Source organism: Bos javanicus, chromosome 10 (genome assembly GCF_032452875.1).
Source record: "Bos javanicus breed banteng chromosome 10, ARS-OSU_banteng_1.0, whole genome shotgun sequence".
Lineage (NCBI taxonomy): Eukaryota > Metazoa > Chordata > Mammalia > Artiodactyla > Bovidae > Bos > Bos javanicus.
Window position 1 is genome coordinate 23,140,199 of NC_083877.1, and position 18,923 is coordinate 23,159,121.

An 18,923-nucleotide genomic window follows, 5' to 3' on the forward strand; every position below is an offset into this window, starting at 1 on the left:
CTGAAGCCTAGCTTGATGGATTTTGAACATACTCTTGCTAACATGTGAAATGAGTGCAATCGTATGGTAATTTGAACATTCTTTGGCATTCATTTCCCTGAGATGAGGTTACTAGCAAAGGGAATACCCTGTACCCATTGAATACAAACAATACACACAACACCTACGATATTTACAGAGTGGGCTGCTCTGATCCACAGGGCCCTTGACAGAGGAATATCTTCTCAGAAACTCTCCTCCTGGGAACTTACTTAGGCAGCAGCATTTCTGGAGCAACCAGAAGGGATGGAAACGTCAAGGAAAGAGAGAATAATGCTCCATTCCCCGAAGATGGAGTGTCTGCAGGTGAAACTCAGCAGGATACACAATCATGGCCTGAATTTTAAAAACAGAGACTAGCTTCCAGGTCACACAGTCATCCATCAACAAAATGCCCTGGAATTTTCCTTAACACATTGTGAAATATTTCAGCATATATAATCTGAATTGTCATTGAAGAGTTAATGTCACTTTAAGGGATTCTATGCCATCTAGGGGGATGTCGATGGGTTGAAAACAGGCATTTTTGGAGAAAAGCGCTTAGGTTCCTCTTTACACTGTTCTGCCCCAGATTCCTCTGTAGGACAATCCAAGAATTCCAAGGTCCTTGGCTCTGAGTATCAGAGCTGGAAGTGCTTTGACAGTACCTCTGGAGAGAGAAACAACACCCCTTGCGGGGCTGCCCACAGCCAGAGCCCCATCTGCACTCTGGGTTTGTGCTCAGCTCCCCCGCAGCCCTCTCTCACTGTGCCACTCAGAGCACAGTAGTACACAGCCGAGTCTGATGCTTGCACTGCCTGTTTCTGCAGGTGGAAGGAGCTGTCACGCTTAACAAGAGTGGCCTGAAAACCTTCATGCTCTACCTTCTTGTCTGCTGTTAAGCCCTTCAGGAGGAGTTGAGGAGCTTTGTTGAGATGCTGGACGTACCAGAAAAGATAGGGAACCGAACTAGCAATCTGGTAAGTGCAGTTCAGGGTCATGAGAGCCCCCTCTGAGACAGTCACTGGGCCTTCTGTCTGGTTCACTGAGTCACCACTGGTCCTTCCTGGAAGAGAATCACTTTGTTATCATAGAAATGTACAGGAGAGGAGTTTTCAGTCAGAGAAGAAAAATAAAGCTTACACACAATTATAAGAAAGTGAAAAATCATTAACATTTAGCATAAAATGTTACTTACTGAATATTAAGATGATCAGAAGAACTGAGTGAGTGGCAGAATGCATGTTCGCAAAAGAAAACGATCCTTGTTCCCTGGAATACACCCGTCTAACAAATCTAGTCTCCAGCTGGATGTTACAGAAGCTCGTCACTCAGAAACTGAGAGCCCCTTTCTGTACTGCAGCAATATTCTGTTTTGTGGCCACAAAGCAGGCAAGTGAAATCAGCTCCTGAATACAATGAGGAACAGCATCTGAATGAAGCCCCGCCCTCTGGTGGTGATCGTGAAAATTGCACCACAGTGCGGTCTGACCTATTTCTCTTAATAGCTTGTGGGGTACATACAGGAGAATGAGACAGGACCCTAAGAAGAGAGTCCTAAACATAAGCGTACTTAGAGAAATATTCTATTATTACTTCTATAATTTTTTTGCATGGTACAGATATCTCTAGCTTCGCAAGAAACCCCAGTTACAATTTCTAGATGGAATAGTCAGGTTTCTTCCTTGCATGTGTCTCCAAGATTCCCATGGGTCAGAGAAGGATCCCCCTGAATGGAAAGTGCTTCCTCCTCAACCCAAGTCATTTCTCTGAAGTAGTTATATTCATGTTGACTCTGTCAACATGGCGTGCAGAAAATTTTATCTAAGGCAGATGTCAAATAATGTGTAGTTAAGTGATAAGGTTATTATCCTGATTTATCATGGAATGACAGATTTGTAAAATACAATAAAAGTAAAATACGTGACTTCTTTTTCACTGATAATGGTAGAGTTGATCTTCCAATTGGAAAACTATTTTTGGACCTTGAACATCAGGTAGCACAAGAGATAAGGAAAACAGATGAGATGAGCACTAACATTGCCCAGCTTACTTCATGGAGGCAGCTTCTAGGCACCAGTGCATGAGGAATTTACCAAAAATAGTGCAGCTGTCTCATTGTGGGATTGAGACAGAATAGGAGAACGGAGATTCTGAAATACCTAAAAATTGTTGACCTCTGTACCAGAGAGGAGGAATGTTGAAAAAGGAGAGAGAGAGAGATAAGCTCAAGGCAGGGGTTGAGGGGGAGAGTGGGGTGGAGTTGGCCCATCCTTGGATGACAGCAACCTTACCCCTTTAGCCTCATGAGGGACAGGTGAGCTTAATTAGGGACTTTGGTTCTTGAAACACAATCACTATCGTTTCACTTCTTGTCACATAGTGGTTTTAACTCAGCTAAGCATTTCCACTCCAGTACTCTTGCCTGGAAAATCCCATGGACGGAGGAGCCTGGTAGGCTGCAGTACATGGGGTCGCTAAGAGTCGGACGTGACTGCGCGACTTCACTTTCATGCATTGGAGAAGGAAATGGCAACCCACTCCAGTGTTCTTGCCTGGAGAATCCCAGGGACGGCGGAGCCTGGTGGGCTGCCGTCTATGGGGTCGCACAGAGTCGGACACGACTGAAACGACTTAGCAGCAAGCATTTTTTTTAGGATGTCAAGTTTAGATGCTTAATATGTTAGCCGGGCACTCTTCATTCCAGAGGCTCGTGTGCGTGGTGTTCCTCTGTCTTCTGTTTGTTTGTTTTATTAAGGAGTCAGGAATCTCTGTGGAAAGGACTGTTTGCTCAGTGTCTGTCAGCCCATTGGTCTGGTTTCCTGTGCAATTATTTGTGCCAGTGAAGTGAACCCAGAAGAAGATTTAACACGGTCATTTCATAGCTTGTTTTCTCTAGGGTTGGGTTTACCTTATGCAAAGTAAGACTGTATTATGGTGAGAAGTCAAAACATTGTTCTTTACTGACATAAACCATTCTAAGGTATGGCAACGCTGTGGCTGCAGACAGCTGGGAGGGAGGTTGCCTGACACAGGCTCTCAGGGCAGTGCTGTCAACCCAGGAACAATGCTGTGACTTTTAGTTGAATTAAGTCCGATTTGTTTATTTTTGTTTTTATTTCCAATACTCTAGGAGGTGGGTCAAAGAGGATCGTGCTGTGATGTATGTCAAAGAGTGTACTGCCTATGTTTTCCTCTAAGAGTTTTATGGATTCTGGCCTTAATTTAAGTTGTTAATGCATTTTGAGTTTGTTTTGTGTTCGGTGTTGGGAAGGGTTCTAGTATCATCCTTTTACCTGTAGCTTTCCAATTGTCTTCCAATTAAAAATAAACGTTTCTAAATGGCAATGACCAAGTCAGTTGAACACAAGAGCAATCTTCTTCAAATGATACCTGTTAGTGGACATAGAATTTCTCAACAGTCAAACTGACCTGTTTTTCTAAAATTAGGGTATTTTTTTTTAATGCACAGCCGTTTGCTGAGCTGTTCTGTTTTGTTTTTGCTTTTGGCTGTGCCGGGTCTTAATTTCGGCTTGTGAGATCTAGTTCCCTGATCAAGGATCAAACTCAGGACCCCGGCATTGGGAGCGCAGAGTCCTATCCCCTGGACCAAAGTTCCCCCTAAAATTAGGATCTTGAATTAAGTTCTCATGCTGGCAAGACTCTCTGGCTCAGTGGATCACTGAGGTTCTCTTAAACTTTTGTGCATGTTCAGGAATCCCTAGGCTCCAGCATTCATTCTGGAAACTTACAGAGTTGTCTACAACATGGAAACCTAAACCAGACATGATTCCTATCTCAAACTGCTTTCAGATGACTGAGGAGCAGGTAAGAAAAAAAAAAAAAAAATCCTCTGCCCTGTCTGTAGTCCCCCTAGCCTGGACCCAGATGTGGAATGAGGGATCAGACCGGAAGTAGAGTGCTGACACATTGACCACCAGGGGAATAAAACCTGCTTGGATACTTTCCTTTCATGGTTCAGATTTCGTTTTGCTTTTTCATCTCCCTCTCCCTTTCTCTGGCCTGTTTATCAAGATGTTGAACCCCCAGTCCTCAGGTGGCCAACACCCAGGGTGCAGGACTCTAGGATGTTAGGGAGGAAGTCTGCACTGACCTTCAGGTAGGTGTCCTGACATCCACCCTGTTAAATGAGGATGGGGACTACATCCTCCAGGACCATTAAAACTATTCTACTATTAAACTCTGTATTTTGATTGCTGTGTTTATAAATTATGAGATGACAAATAATCAGTGTCTAGGCCACATCTCCCTGACTGCCTGGCAGTAAAACATATCTCTTTTCACACCTTCTGTGTCCCCCACTGTCCTTCCAGAAAGTCTGGTCCCCAAAGGCACAGACAGGAGTTCAACCTTCAGAGATGCAGAGGGGATGCTCTGTGCAATGGGCATGATTATTGCAGAGATGCAGAGCCCAAGTGGCTCCACATTCCCTGCTCATGAGCATAGGAGTGGGGAGATGTTCCTGCCTTGGGAGTGGGTGATACTTTCTCCTAGTTTCTTGGAGCAGGTGAAAAGCTCACTCCACTCCAAAGATAGCTTATTGTAAGAGTACATAAACACTTTTTCCATATGTCAGAAATATGACTCACTGATGAATAAATTTCCCCTGAGGTGATGTTATTATTGGCAAAGAGAATATCCTGTACCCTGTTTTAATACAAACAAAACACATCATGCCTGCAATATTTACCAATTGGACTAGTCTGACCCACAGGGCCATTGACAGAAGGATTATCTTGTCAGAAAACTCTCCTCCTGGAACTTACCTAGGTAGCAGCATTGCTGTAGCAGCCATAGGGATGGAAAAGTCAAGGGAAGAGAGAATAAAGCTCCTAGTCACTGAAGATGGAGTGTCTGCAGGTGTATCTCAGCAAGACATACAATCCTAGTCTGAATTATTAAAGCCAGAGACTACCTTACAGATCACACAGCCATCCATTAACAATGTTCCTGGGAGTTTTCATTAACAGGTTGTGAAATATTTCAGCATATATCAACTGAATTGTCACTGAAGAGTTAATGACACTTCAAGGGATTCTGTGTCTTTAGGGGGAATGTGAATGGGGTGAAAACAGGCATTTGTGGAGAAAAGCACTTAGGTTCCTCTTTACACTGTCCCACCCAAGATTCCTCTCTGTAGGGCAATCCAAGAATTCCAAGGTTCTTAGCTCTGAGCTTCAGAGCTGAAAGTACTTTGATGATGCCTCTAGCACAGAACTCTGGAGAGCTGCCCACAGCCTGACCCCATCTGTGCCCTTGGGTTTGTGTTCAGCTCCCCCTGCAGCCTCTCTCACTGTGTCACTCAGAGCGCAGTAGTACACAGCTGAGTCTGATGTTTGCACGGAGGATTTCTGCAGGTGGAAGGAGCTGTCACTCGAGATATGAGTGGCTTCAAAACCTCTGCTGGTCACCTTCTGGTTTAATGAGCTTTTCAGGAGCAGCTCAAGCTCTTTGTTTTGGTACTGGACATACCAGAAAAGAAAACCTGAATAGCTGGACTGGTAAGTACACTTCAGAGTCAGAGCTGTCTTCTCGGGAAGGGTAACAACACCTTCTGTCTGGGTCACCGAGTCTCCACTGGTCCCTCCTTAAAGAAAAAAACCACACACACACAGAGTAAGACTTTGTTAAGTTGGCTAAGGAAGAGGGACCATCTCCCGCTTGATAGAGGTTACATGACATCCTAAAACCAAGGAATAGAACATCTTAGAAATTTTAAATCAATGTTACTCACGCATTATCAACAAGATCACAAGTCCTAAGCACAAAGCAGACAGCATAGCTGGCTCAGAAGCAGTGGAAGGCTGAGTTTGGGGATACACGAAAGTTGAAAAAACTATTCCTCTAGTTTCTTGATCTTTTGTTGAAATCTTCAAGAAAATCTTGGTTCATGTGCTATGCAAGACAAACTCCTCTACAAGATCATGCTATAGGCTGAGCAAGAGAAAGGTTCTCAGAAAAGAAAGATGAATTTGTATCAAACCACCAACGAAAGGGAGCAGCGCCCTCTGTCGTTCTCCCTCTGTTCCTGCAGTCTGCTGTACATCTTTTGGTATTTACCCTGAAAAGGAGCTCAAGTTGTAGGCATAGAAGGGAAATAGGTATCTGGGGTGAGCGTAGGGCTCAAGGAAGGAAGCACCAAATAATTTCTGCAGACTTTGCAATGGTGTCCGAGGCTGAGATAGATGGTAATTACTCTGTCTTTAAGATGCAGAGAAATACAGTTCCCTTAAGGCTTTCCAGGCCCAGCATCTATTGTCTGATCGCATTGAACAATAAGCTCATTTAGGCAACTTAAGTTATAGTGTGAGTGTGAAAAAAGACTGAACCGAGATCTCTTCTTGTCATTTCCCTCACTGGTCCCCTAGAACCAGGGGATGAGCTGTCTCTGCTTAGAATGTTCTTCCTTTCTGCCCAGAATCTTTGCCTAGGCAACTTCTTATTCCTTCTTTAAGAACCAATTACTCCTTATGAAAGTGCTGATCCAGTCCTTCAGGCTGAGTTAGGACTCACCTCTCTTCTCACCATACTTTGTACGCACATCTATCACTGTCATTTCTACACCATCCTGGAATCATTTGTGTGTTGTTTTTCAAACTAGGTTTGATGCACCTGAGATGAGGAACTTAACCTTATTAATCTCAGTGGCCAACTTCTCAAAATACACAGAACACTAGTTCAGAGCAAATTATTTAAAAATATTTGAAAAATGAATAAGTGAATGAGGAGACATGTCCGGGTGTACAATGATCTGTTTATGAAGTATGGTCTCTACGAGAAATAGTTCTCAGGCCCGCGGTATGATGAGCTGCTTCCAGCGGCATGTCTAGGGTCTGAACACAGGAGCATTAGGTATTTCTCAAAACTAAGGCACAGTTCTTCATATAAGAGACCACTCTCATACGGACTATTTAAAAAATATTATAGCACCTTTATACATACAAAACTCAGGTTAAGTATAAACGTCTTCGGTTCACAGTTAATCACCAAAGTGAAAGTGGCTTAGTCGTGTCCGACTCTTTGCGACCCCGTGAACTATATGGGGTTCTCCAGGCCAAGATACTGGAGTGGGTAGCCTTTCCCTTCTCCAGGGATTTTCCCAACCCAGGAGTCAGACCCATATCTCCCGCATTACAGACGGATTCTTTATCACTTGAGCCACAAGCAAAGCTCTAGAATATGGAGTGGTAACCTATCCCTTCTCCAGCGGATCTTCCCAATCTAGAAATCGAACCAGGGTCTCCTGCATTGCAGGTGGATTCTTTATCAACTGAGCTATCAGGGAAGTCTATGCATATAAAATACAAAATTAATAAAATTCATATTAAAACATTAATGTGAGAAGTGATATTTTACTGAAACTAAAGAGGTGGTGAAATCTCATTAGAAGAAAGCTATTTATTGTGTCATTCAATAATTCACCTGATTAAGATGATTTGGAGCTTAATGCACTAGTGTCTGCTGCTGCTGCTGCTGCTAAATCTCTTCAGTCATGTCCGACTCTGTGCGACCCAATAGACGGCAGCCTACCAGGCTCCTCCATCCATGGGATTATCCAGGCAAGAGTACTGGAGTGGGTAGCCATTGCCTTCTCTGCACTATTGTCTGAATTACTGTGATTTCCAGTATTTTTACTTCTATTCAAAAAATATATATTTAAGTCATCATTATATAACTCTATTATTGAACAAAGCATCAAAAAATCAGCACTGAAAAAAAATCTTGTGCATTTACTGCTACTCTTTTTCTACTGAATTGCATGTTGATACATTCAAACTTTTTAAATGTTTAAAAATATTCTTAAAACTTTTATCCATTTAAAGACCTATGATGCTTTTATTTGTAAAGTGTCATTATTCCATTTGTCTTTAATTAGAAGATGGGGAGTATTCTAAATTCTCCCAACAGATGATTAGAAATATTAGAAATATGATAGAAAATATTTAATTTGTTGTCATCAAACAAAAAAATCCAAATCGAAAAATTCTAATGTAATTCCTACACCCTGTAGGTTGGCAGACTTTTTTGTCTATAAAGGGTCAAATAGTAAATAGTTTAGGTTTTGAAGTCGTACAGTCTCTGCTACAACTATGCTGGTATAGCACAAAGCATCCATGGTCAATGCATAAATAAATGAGCATGGCTGTCTTCCAATAAAACTTTATTTATAAACATAAGTATCAAGCCACTTTGCCTTGTGGCTATCCTTTGCCAATCCTCACTATACTCCAAGAATTTATCCATAAACCTCTAAAATTACTTTTTTCACTAAATATTAGCATAGCTTTTTGAGGAGGCTTAAAATAAAGAACACATTAACGGATAGAAAAGAAGAAGGAAATTGAATGATGCTAATGCCAAAGATACTTCCTGGGTGGCTCAGTGGTAAAGAATCCACCTGCCAATGTAGGAGATGTGGATCCGATCCCTGGGTCAGGAAGATCCCCTGGAGGAGGAAATGGCAACCCACTCTAGGATTCTCACCTGGAAATCCAATGGAGAGAGGAGGCTTGCAGGCTACAGTCCATGAGGTCACAAAGAGCTGGACACGACTTAGCAACTAAACAACAACAGCAAATGCCTAAGACACATTGATGCTGAGTTTTCAAGAATGAAAAACACAGATACGGACACTATCATCAAGGAGATCACAGAGTAGGATTGAAAATAGACCTTAAACAAATAATGAAAGAAATAAAAATAAATTACAAACCTGAAAATGCAGAGGTCTATAATTCTAAAAATACCCACTAAGCTTTCCTTAGCTACTGACTCTTGGACGAGTATACAAGAATGAGTAGGCATTTATTATTATTATTTTTAACTTAATTTTATTTAACTTTACAATATTGTATTGGTTTTGCCATATATCAAAATGAATCTGCCACAGGTATACATGTGTTCCCCATCTTGAACCCTCCTCCCTCCTCCCTCCCCATACCATCCCTCTGGGTCGTCCCAGTGCATCAGCCCCAAGCATCCAGTATCATGCATGGAACCTGGACTGGCGACTCGTTTCATATATGATATTATACATATTTCAATGCCATTCTCCCAAATCATCCCACCCTCTCCCTCTCCCACAGAGTCCAAAAGACTGTTCTACACATGAATGTCTCTTTTGCTGTCTTGTATACAGCGTTATTGTTACCATCTTTCTAAATTCCTTATATATGAGTTAGTATACTGTATTGGTGTTTTTCTTTCTGGCTTACTTCACTCTGTATAATAGGCTCCAGTTTCATCCACCTCATTAGAACTGACTCTTTTGAAGCAAGGAAAAGAATTTTAGGAAAAGAAAAAAATAAGAAAATCACCTAAAATATCTATGAATGGGTTACATAAGAGGAAAATAGTGCCTTTGACCAACTTAGTATTGTTGAAGAGAGAGGGAGAGACAGAGATGGAGAGATTAGGGATGCATAATAAATTGAAGTTGGAGAGGTAGCTTTTCTTTGTCCTAAGAGCAAATGGGGATCCAGGTGACTGACATGCTAACATCTGCACTCTGGCAAAATCGCTCTCACTATGGAAAAGGGACTACATGGAAGAGTGATGGGGTGTGTCAAGTGTTGAGCAAGAGACTGAGATGGATTTTTAATGAGGATTGTGGAGGTGAATTGGGTTGTGGGGATTGTGACATCTGCTAGAGGACCTTTAGGAAGCAAAGTCAACAGAACTGGGAAGTAGACTGAATACAGTATCTCAAAAATGAATATAACTAAACAAACAAACAAAAAACCTACGTGAGTCTTGCTGCTGCTGCTGCTGCTAAGTCACCTCAGTTGTGTCCGACTCTGTGCGACCCCATAGACAGCAGCCCACCAGGCTCCCCCATCCCTGGGATTCTCAAGGCAAGAACACTGGATTGGATTACCATTTCCTTCTCCAATGCATGAAAGTCAAGAGTGAAAGTGAGGCCGCTCAATCGTGTCCGACTCTTAGCAACTCCATGGACTGCAGCCTACTAGGCTCCTGCGTCCATGGGATTTTCCAGGCAAGAGTACTGGAGTGGGGTGCCATTGCCTTCTCCAATATAGCATAAATTGAGAGTACAGCAGAAACTGCTATTTGCCTATAGAATGCTCATTTTCTACTACTTCTAATAGAACTACAATTTTTTTAAATTTTTATTTTATATTGGAGTGTAGTTGATTGACAGTGTTATGTTAGTTTCAAGTGTACAGCAAAGTGATTCAGTTATACATAAACATGTATCTATTCTTTTTCAAATCTTTTCCCACTTAGGTTACTACAGAATACTGAGCAGTTTTCCCTGTCCACTACAGTGGGTCCTTGTTGAGTATATACTATATTTTTAAATTTTTAATTGGAGGATAATTACTTTATACTCTAGCGATGGTTTCTGCGATAGATCAATATGAATCAGCCACAGGCATATACACGTCCTCTCCCTCTTAAACCTCACTCCCACCCCTTCCCCATTCCACCCCTCTAGGGTGTTACAGAGCACCAGCTTTGAGTTCCCTGCATCATACAGCAAATTCCCACTGGCTATCTATTTTACATATAGTTTTCAGTCCTACTCTCTCAAGTCTTCCCACCCTCTCCCTTCCTCACTGTGACCAAAAGTCTGTTCTTTATGTCTGCATCTCCTTTGCTGCCCTGCACATAGGTTCATCATCACCATATTTCTAGATTCCATATGGATGGATTAACACATGATATTTGTCTTTCTCGTTCTGGCTTACTTCACCCTGCGCAATAGGTTTTAAGTTCATCCACCTCATTAGAACTGACTCAAGTGTGTTCCTTTTTATAGAGGAGCTACCCCATGTCCGACGTCAGGGTCAGTGGCCGGGAGGAGCTATGCCCCGCCCGAGGCCAGGGGTGGCAGCCGGGAGGATCTACCCCACACCTGAGGTCAGGGGCGGCGGCCGAGAGAAGCAACCCCACATCCAAGGAGCAGTGGCTGCGCGGGTGCAGGAGGGCCGAGAGGAGCTACTCCACGTTCAAGGTCAGGAGGGGTGTTGGTGAGGAGACACCCCTCGTCCAAGGTAAGGAGCAGCAGATGCGCTTTGCTGGAGCAGCCATGAAGAGATACCCCATGTCCAAGGTAAGAGAAACCCAAGTAAGAGGGTAGATGTTGCGAAAGGGCATCAAAGGGCAGACACACTGAAACCATAATCACAGAAAACTAGTCAATCAAATCACATGGACCACAGCCTTGTCTAACTCAATGAAACTAAGCCATGCTGGGTGGGTCATGGTGGAGATGTTTGACAGAATGTGGTCCACTGAAGAAGGGAATGGCAAACCACTTCAGTATTCTTGCCTTGAGAACCCCATGAACAGTATGAAAAGGCAAAATGATAGGATACTGAAAGAGGAACTTCCCAGGTCGGTAGGTGCCCAATATACTACTGGAAATCAGTGAAGAAATAACTCCAGAAAGAATGAAGGGATGGAGCCAAAACAAAAACAATACCCAGTCGTGGATGTGACAGGTGATAGAAGCAAGGTCCAATGCTGTAAAGAGCAATATTGCATAGGAACCTGGAATGTTAGGTCCACGAATCAAGGCAAATTGGAAGTGGTCAAACAGGAGATGGCAAGAGTGAATGTCGACATTCTAGGAATCAGCGAACTAAAATGGACTGGAATGGGTGAATTTAACTCAGATGACCATTATATCTACTACTGCAGGCAGAAATCTCTTAGAAGAAATGAAGTAGCCATCATGGTCAACAAAAGAGTCTGAAATGCAGTACTTGGATGCAATCTCAAAAATGACAAAATGATCCCTGTTCGTTTCCAAGGCAAACCATTCAATATCACAGTAATCCAAGTCTGTGCCCCAACCAGTAATGCTGAAGAAGCTAAAGTTGAAAGGTTCTATGAAGACCTACAAGACCTTCTAGAACTAACACCCCCAAAAGATGTTCTTTTCATTATAGGGGACTGGAATGCAAAAGTAGGAAGTCAAGAAACACCTGGAGTAACAGGAAAATTTGGCCTTGGAATACAAGTCTTTGCAGTTCAAAGACTAATAGAGTTTTGCCAAGAAAATGCACTGGTCATAGCAAACACCCTCTTCCAACAACACAAGAGAAGACTCTACACATGGACATCACCAGATGGTCAACATCGAAATCAGACTGATTATATTCTTTGCAGCCAAAGATGGAGAAGCTCTATACAGTCAGCAAAAACAAGACCGGGAGCTGACTGTAGCTCAGACCATGAAATCCTTATTGCCAAATTCAGACTGACATTGAAGAAAGGTGGGAAAACCACTAGGCCATTCAGGTATGACCTAAATCAAATCCCTTATGATTATACAGTGGAAGTGAGAAATAGATTTACAGAACTAGATCTGATAGATAGAGTGCCTGATGAACTATGGACAGAGGTTGGTGCCATTGTACAGGAGACAGGGATCAAGACCATCCCCATGGAAAAGCAAAAAAGCAAAATGGCTGTCTGGGGAGGCCTTACCAATAGCTGTGAAAAGAAGAGAAGCGAAAAGCAAAGGAGAAAAGGAAAGATATAAGCATCTGAATGCAGAGTTCCAAAGAATAGCAACAAGAGATAAGAAAGCCTTCCTCAGCGATCAGTGCAAAGAAATAGAGGAAAACAACAGAATGGGAAAGACTAGAGATTTCTTTAAGAAAATTAGAGATACCAAGGGAACATTTCATGCAAAGATGGGCTTGATAAAGGACAGAAATGGTATGGACCTAACAGAAGCAGAAGATATTAAAGACGTGGCAAGAATACACAGAAGAACTGTACAAAAAATCTTCATGACCAAGATAATCACGATGGTGTGATCACTCACTTAAAGCCAGACATCCTAGAATGTGAAGTCAAGTGGGCCTTAGAAAGCATCACTATGAACCAAGCTAGGCGAGGTGATGGAATTCCAGTTGAGCTATTTCAAATCCTGAAAGATGATGCTGTGAAAGTACTGCACTCAATATGCCAGCAAATTTGGAAAACTCAGCAGTGGCCACAGGACTCGAAAAGGTCAGTTTTCATTCCAATCCCAAAGAAAGGCAATGCCAAAGAATGCTCAAACTGCCGTACAATTGCACTCATCTCACACGCTAGTAAAGTAATGCTTAAAATTCTCCAAGCCAGGCTTCAGCAATATGTGAACCATGAAATTCTAGATGTTCAAGCTGGTTTTAGAAAAGGCAGAGGAACCAGAGATCAAATTGCCAACATCTGCTGGATCATCAAAAAAGCAAGAGAGTTCCAGAAAAACATCTATTTTTTTTTTTATTGACTATGCCAAAGCCTTTGACTGTGTGGATCACAATAAACTGTGGAAAATTATTCAAGAGATGGGAATACCAGACCACCTCACCTGCCTCTTGAGAAACCTATATGCAGCTCAGGAGGCAACAGTTAGAACAGAACATGGAACAACAGATTGGTTCCAAATAGGAAAAGGAGTATGTCAAGGCTATATATTGTCACCCTGCTTATTTAACTTATATGCAGAGTACATCATGAGAAACACTGGGATGGAAGAAGCACAAGCTGGAATCAAGATTGCTGGGAGAAATATCAATAACCTCAGATATGCAGATGATACCATCCTTATGGCAGAAAGTGAAGAGGAACTAAAAAGCCTCTTGATGAAAGTACAAGAGGAGAGTGAAAAAGTTGGCTTAAAGCTCAATATTCAGAAAACTAAGATCATGGCATCTGGTCCCATCACTTCATGGGGAATAGATGGGGAAACAGTGTCAGACTTTATTTTTTTGGGCTCCAAAATCACTGCAGATGGTGATTGCAGCCATGAAATTAAAAGACGCTTACTCCTTGGAAGGAAAGCTATGACCAACCTAGATAGCATATTCAAAAGCAGAGACATTATTTTGCCAACAAAGGTCCGTCTAGTCAAGTCTATGGTTTTTCTAGTGGTCACGTATGGATGTCAGAGTTGGACTGTGAAGAAAGCTGAGTGCCGAAGAATTGATGCTTTTGAACTGTGGTGTTGGAGAAGACTCTTGAGAGTCCCTTGGACTGCAAGAAGATCCAACCAGTCCATTCTAAAGGAGATTGGTCCTGGGTGTTCTTTGGAAAGAATGATGCTAAAGCTGAAACTTCAGTACTTTGGCCACCTCATGTGAAGAGTTGACTCATGGGAAAAGACTCTGATGCTGGGAGGAATTGGGGGCAGAAGGAGAAGGGGACGACAGAGGATGAGATGTCTGGATGGCATCACCGACTCGATGGACGTGAATTTGAGTGAACTCCGTCCGGGAGTTGGTGATGGACGGGGAGGCCTGGCGTGCTGCAAAGAGCTGGACAGAAATGAGCAACTGAACTGAACTGAACTGCACTGAATACTCCACTGTGCATATGTACCACAACTTCTTTATCCATTCATCCGTCAATGGACATCTGGTTGCTTCCTTGTCCTAGCTATTGTAAATAGTGCTTCAATAAACTGGAGTACACGTGTCTTTTTCAATTATGGTAGAATCACAATTTTGTTGTGAATGACAACATGCTGAGATTGGAAAGATCCTGACATCCCAACCTAGACAGCATATTAAAAAGAAGAGACATTACTTTGCCAAGAAGGTCTATATAGTCAAACCTATGATTTTTCCAGTAGTCATGGATGGATGTGAGAGTTGAACCGTAAAAAAAGCTGAGCACCGAAGAACTGATGCTTTTGAAATGTGGTGTTGGAGAAGACTCTCGAGAGTCTCTTGGACAGTAAGGAGATCAAATCAGTCAATCCTGAAGGAAATAAGTCCTGAATATTCATTGGAAGGTTGATGCTGAAATTGAAGCTCCAATACTTTGGCCACCTTATGTGAAGAACTGATTCATTGGAAAAGACCTTGATTCTGGGAAAGATTGAAGGCAGAAGGAAAAGGGGATGACAGAGGATAAGATGGTTGAATGGCATCACCGACCCAATGGACATCAATTTGAGCATCACCAATTTGGGAATTGGTGATGGACAAGGAAGCCTGGCATTCTGCAATCCATGGGATTGCAAAGAGTCAGACACAACTGAGCGACTGAACTGAATTGAATTGAGAACAACAATTTTGTTGTGAGCGACAACATGCTGAGACTGAAAAAATATTGATATCCCAGGCTCCTTTGCTGATTGAAGAAACGTGGGGACATGGACTAACACTCTGATAAATGAAATGCAAATAGAAGGTGCTTGGTGAAGCTTCTGAAAATGATTGACTTGGCCAGCATGTACTTATTTGCCTCTTGATGTTCTTTCTGGAACGTGTATAAAGTGGATGAATTTCTTGCTGTTTCAGCAAAGTATATAAACAAAAGTGACAATTTAAGGACAAGAAACAGCTAGAAAGAAGACCCTTGATTCCTCCCAAGATTATGAAGCTAGTACACCAGCCCTGGACTGCACAAGGTACATGTGATAGAGCTGCTTTATATGAGAGGGAAGTAAACTCCAGCTTGTTAAAAACATTATCTGAGTTTTTTGTGATGTGAAGCTGAGCCAATATCTAATATAAATGATGTTTGATAAAAATACAATCCATCACTGTATCAGTATGATTGAGTAAACTCCTAAAAACCCAGGTCTTCAAAGGTGTTCTAGGTGATTCTGACACAGGTGATGTTGGTAGTTTAAGGTCTGGAATGTGGGAACCACAGTCCTACCAACCTTTCCCCTGCCCTCTCCTACCTTTTTCACCAAGTGTCACATAAATACAAATGTCCTTAGTCCACAAATACATTTTCAGTAGCATCAAAACTGTATCAAGAAAACCATTCTTACCAGGAACAAGAATACAATGGATGGAAAACTGTTATATATGTGATAATAAACAGAAGTATCCACTTTTAAAAAACAATATTTTAAGGGCTGATAGCAGAAAACATATATCTCTCACTTTTAAGGGGAAAAATTCTGACTTTTGGATAAATTTCCATCTCTTTAATGGAGAAATTGATGCTTAGAAATCATACAAATCATAAATGGCAGAATCAGATTCACATCTTTGTATCTTTTACTCTAAATACTGAGATCTTCGTGTCTATTATTACATAACATTTTCACTCCTCAGTTTTAAAGTGAAAAGTTTCATGGAAACAGTCCTAAATCCTTTTTATTTCTAATGTCTGATGAATCTACTGTTTCCTATACAGGAATTAGAGAAATACTAAAATCATCTCATGCATCTTGCACATATAACAGATGTTATATGTGCTCATCTGCACATATAACAGATGAGCCCTTCTAATACTGAGAAGTCCTTCTTCATCCTCCAGAAGTGACCTGGTAAAATTAGAACTTGAAGGGTCTTTAAGCTCATCAGTCTAAATCCTTTGTTTAAACTGAGGACACTGAAGGCTGCTACACCCATGATATGCCTGAAGACACAGCCAGGGTGGGCAGAGCTGAATTTGGCACTTCAGCTTCCCTTTCTAAATCCCATGCCCTTTACTATAGACATGCTACCAAAAACTCAGGAATTTGAGAGGAGCTCCCTTTCATGTTGCTAGCCATTTGCAGACTCTCCTTTGTGGGAAGACAAAACCACCAACTCTGCACACGGTCGCGGCTTCTAAGAGACAGCTCTGGCAGGTTTGCGCTGGGGCTGCGGGTGCCAGCTGAGCACTGTGTGTCTGGAGCACAGAGGTAAGTAGCAGTGTCCTCAGTCTGGGAAGCCGTGATGGACAAGGAGCTGCTTTTGATGGAGTTGTCAAGCGTGAAGTGCAGTCTTCCACTATGTTTCTGTCTCTCATTTGAACGCATTAAAATCAGGTGAACAAAGCCTCGTCTTGAATCCTGTCTGTACCACTGTAAGGCAGTTAAAGTAATACTTTTATAACTGCAGTTCATGGTGACATTTTCACCCTCCTGGATGCTCAGGGTCTGAAGCTTCTGTTTTCCTTGCTGGTTATTCACCTCTAGGCAGAAACACAAGGACAGAGGCCAGGAGTCAGTCACTGCATTTTCAATCGCTAGCATTTGCATTTCCTTCCATAATTTGAGGGTACATTTCCCAATTAACAGGCTTTCCTGGTGGCACAGTGGTAAAGAATCTGCCTGCAGTCCAGGAGATGTGGCTTTGATCCCTGGATCAGGAAGATCTCCTGGAGAAGGGAACGGCAACTCACTCTAGGGTTCTTGCCTGGAAAATTTCAGGCACTGAGGAGCCTGGCGGTCTACAGTCCATTAGGTCACAAGGAGTTAGACAGGACTGAGTGGCTAACACTTTCACTTTTCACTTTTCCCAATTAAAGAGAAGATTTTGCCCCTCAGTCTTGTGAGTTCTGAACTTTGGTCACCCTCTTCCCATCACCAAGAGCCCCAACTCACTGGCCAGCTGAAGCCACAGAATCACCAAAGACAGGGCCAGAAGCTTCTCCATTCTTCTTCTTCAGGGGGATCATGGAAGACACAGCTCTCGCCCTGAAATAAAGCCAGGTCCCTCAGTCTAGCTCTCTTTTTTGCGTATACTCATTCAGTCCCTCTGAGTCCCAGAGAGAGTCTCAGGTTTCTTACTCATCCAATCAAAGGAAGCTTAGTCTTTTTGCTTTCAGTACAAACATGTTGATTTCAAACAAAGTGAGTCTGAGGAGACAGGCACTGCCATCTTGTGGGGGCAACATCATCCTGCTGAGAGAACCACCTGAGGAAGATGAAGTGTGTTAGAGCTGGTTCAGAGAAGATTGCAAAGCTGTTCTATTCTCTGCCTTTATTGAACTCCAGTTCCAGCCTAGAGTGAGAATGGATACAGATACAATTTTATGCACTAAAAACTCAGTGAAGAAAGAACACTGATGCCCATTATTTACAGAGTACCTCTGAGGAGCACGGTTAGACTTCTTCAGTCACTTCTGATACCCTGTCCTTCTTCTTTTTTCCTAATTTGCCTCATGCTGGAATGAGATTGTATATGAGTCAGGGTTCTTACTTATGAGTAACAGACACTGACTCTGGCTGAATTAAATAGAAAATGAATAAGTTAATTAATATTGGGTCTGCCTCAGAATCTCCAATATGGTCAGAGAACTGGACTCCAAAGCTATAGAGTCAGTCTACCAAACATATAAGAAAGAGTTAACACTGATCCTTCTCAAATTACTCTCAAAAGTTGCAGAGATTGCAGAGGAAGGAACATCTCAGTGCAACCTGCTTCATCACTTTGGCCTCATGATCTCGTGATCCGGCCTTGCTAGCAGTGCTGAAAGTCATGCATGAGCTCAAAAACACTGATTTCCCCTTACCAAGTTTGACCTCGTTGATGCTATTGCTCAGTGCCCAATATGTCAATGACACAGACTAATACTGAGTCCCTGATACGGTGTCATTCCCCAGAGAGACTTCCCAGATGCCTGATGACAACTGGATTACATTCAGTTCAGTTCAGTCACTCAGTCGTGTTGACTCTTTGCCACCCCATGAATCACAGCATGCCAGGCCACCCTGTCCATCACCAACTCCCGGAGTTCACTCAAACTCATGTCCACAGAGTGGGTGATGCCATCCAGTCATCTCATCCTCTGTTGTCCCCTTCTCCTCCTGCCCCCAATCCCTCCCAGCATCAGAGTCTTTCCCAGTGAGTCAACTCTTCGCATGAGGTAGCCAAAGTATTGGAGTTTCAGCTTTAGCATTAGTCCTTCCTAAGAACACCCAGGACTGATCTCCTCTAGGATGGACTGGTTGGATCTCCTTGCAGTCCAACGGACTCTCAAAAGTCTTCTCCAACACCACAGTTCAAAAGCATCAATTCTTTGGCACTCAGCTTTCTTCACAGTCCAACTCTGATATCCATACGTGACCACTGGAAAATCCATAGCCTTGACTAGATGGACCTTTGTTGGCAAAGTAATGTCTCTGCTTTTGAATATGCTATCTAGGTTGGTCATAACTTTCCTTCCAAAGAGTAAGCGTCTTTTTT

At 42.4% G+C, this 18,923-nt stretch overlaps 2 gene segments (V, D, J or C); both read right to left on the reverse strand.

Moving 5' to 3' along the window:
• Nucleotides 1–307: 307 nt before the first annotated feature.
• LOC133255892 (T cell receptor alpha variable 18-like) lies at nucleotides 308–2,064 on the reverse strand. The segment is given in 2 exon segments: nucleotides 308–1,084; nucleotides 1,217–2,064. Coding segments are annotated over 2 exon segments (471 nt in total).
• Nucleotides 2,065–15,240: 13,176 nt separating this feature from the next.
• On the reverse strand, nucleotides 15,241–18,509 carry LOC133255893 (T cell receptor alpha variable 17-like). The segment is given in 2 exon segments: nucleotides 15,241–16,926; nucleotides 17,339–18,509. Coding segments are annotated over 2 exon segments (519 nt in total).
• Nucleotides 18,510–18,923: the final 414 nt, after the last annotated feature.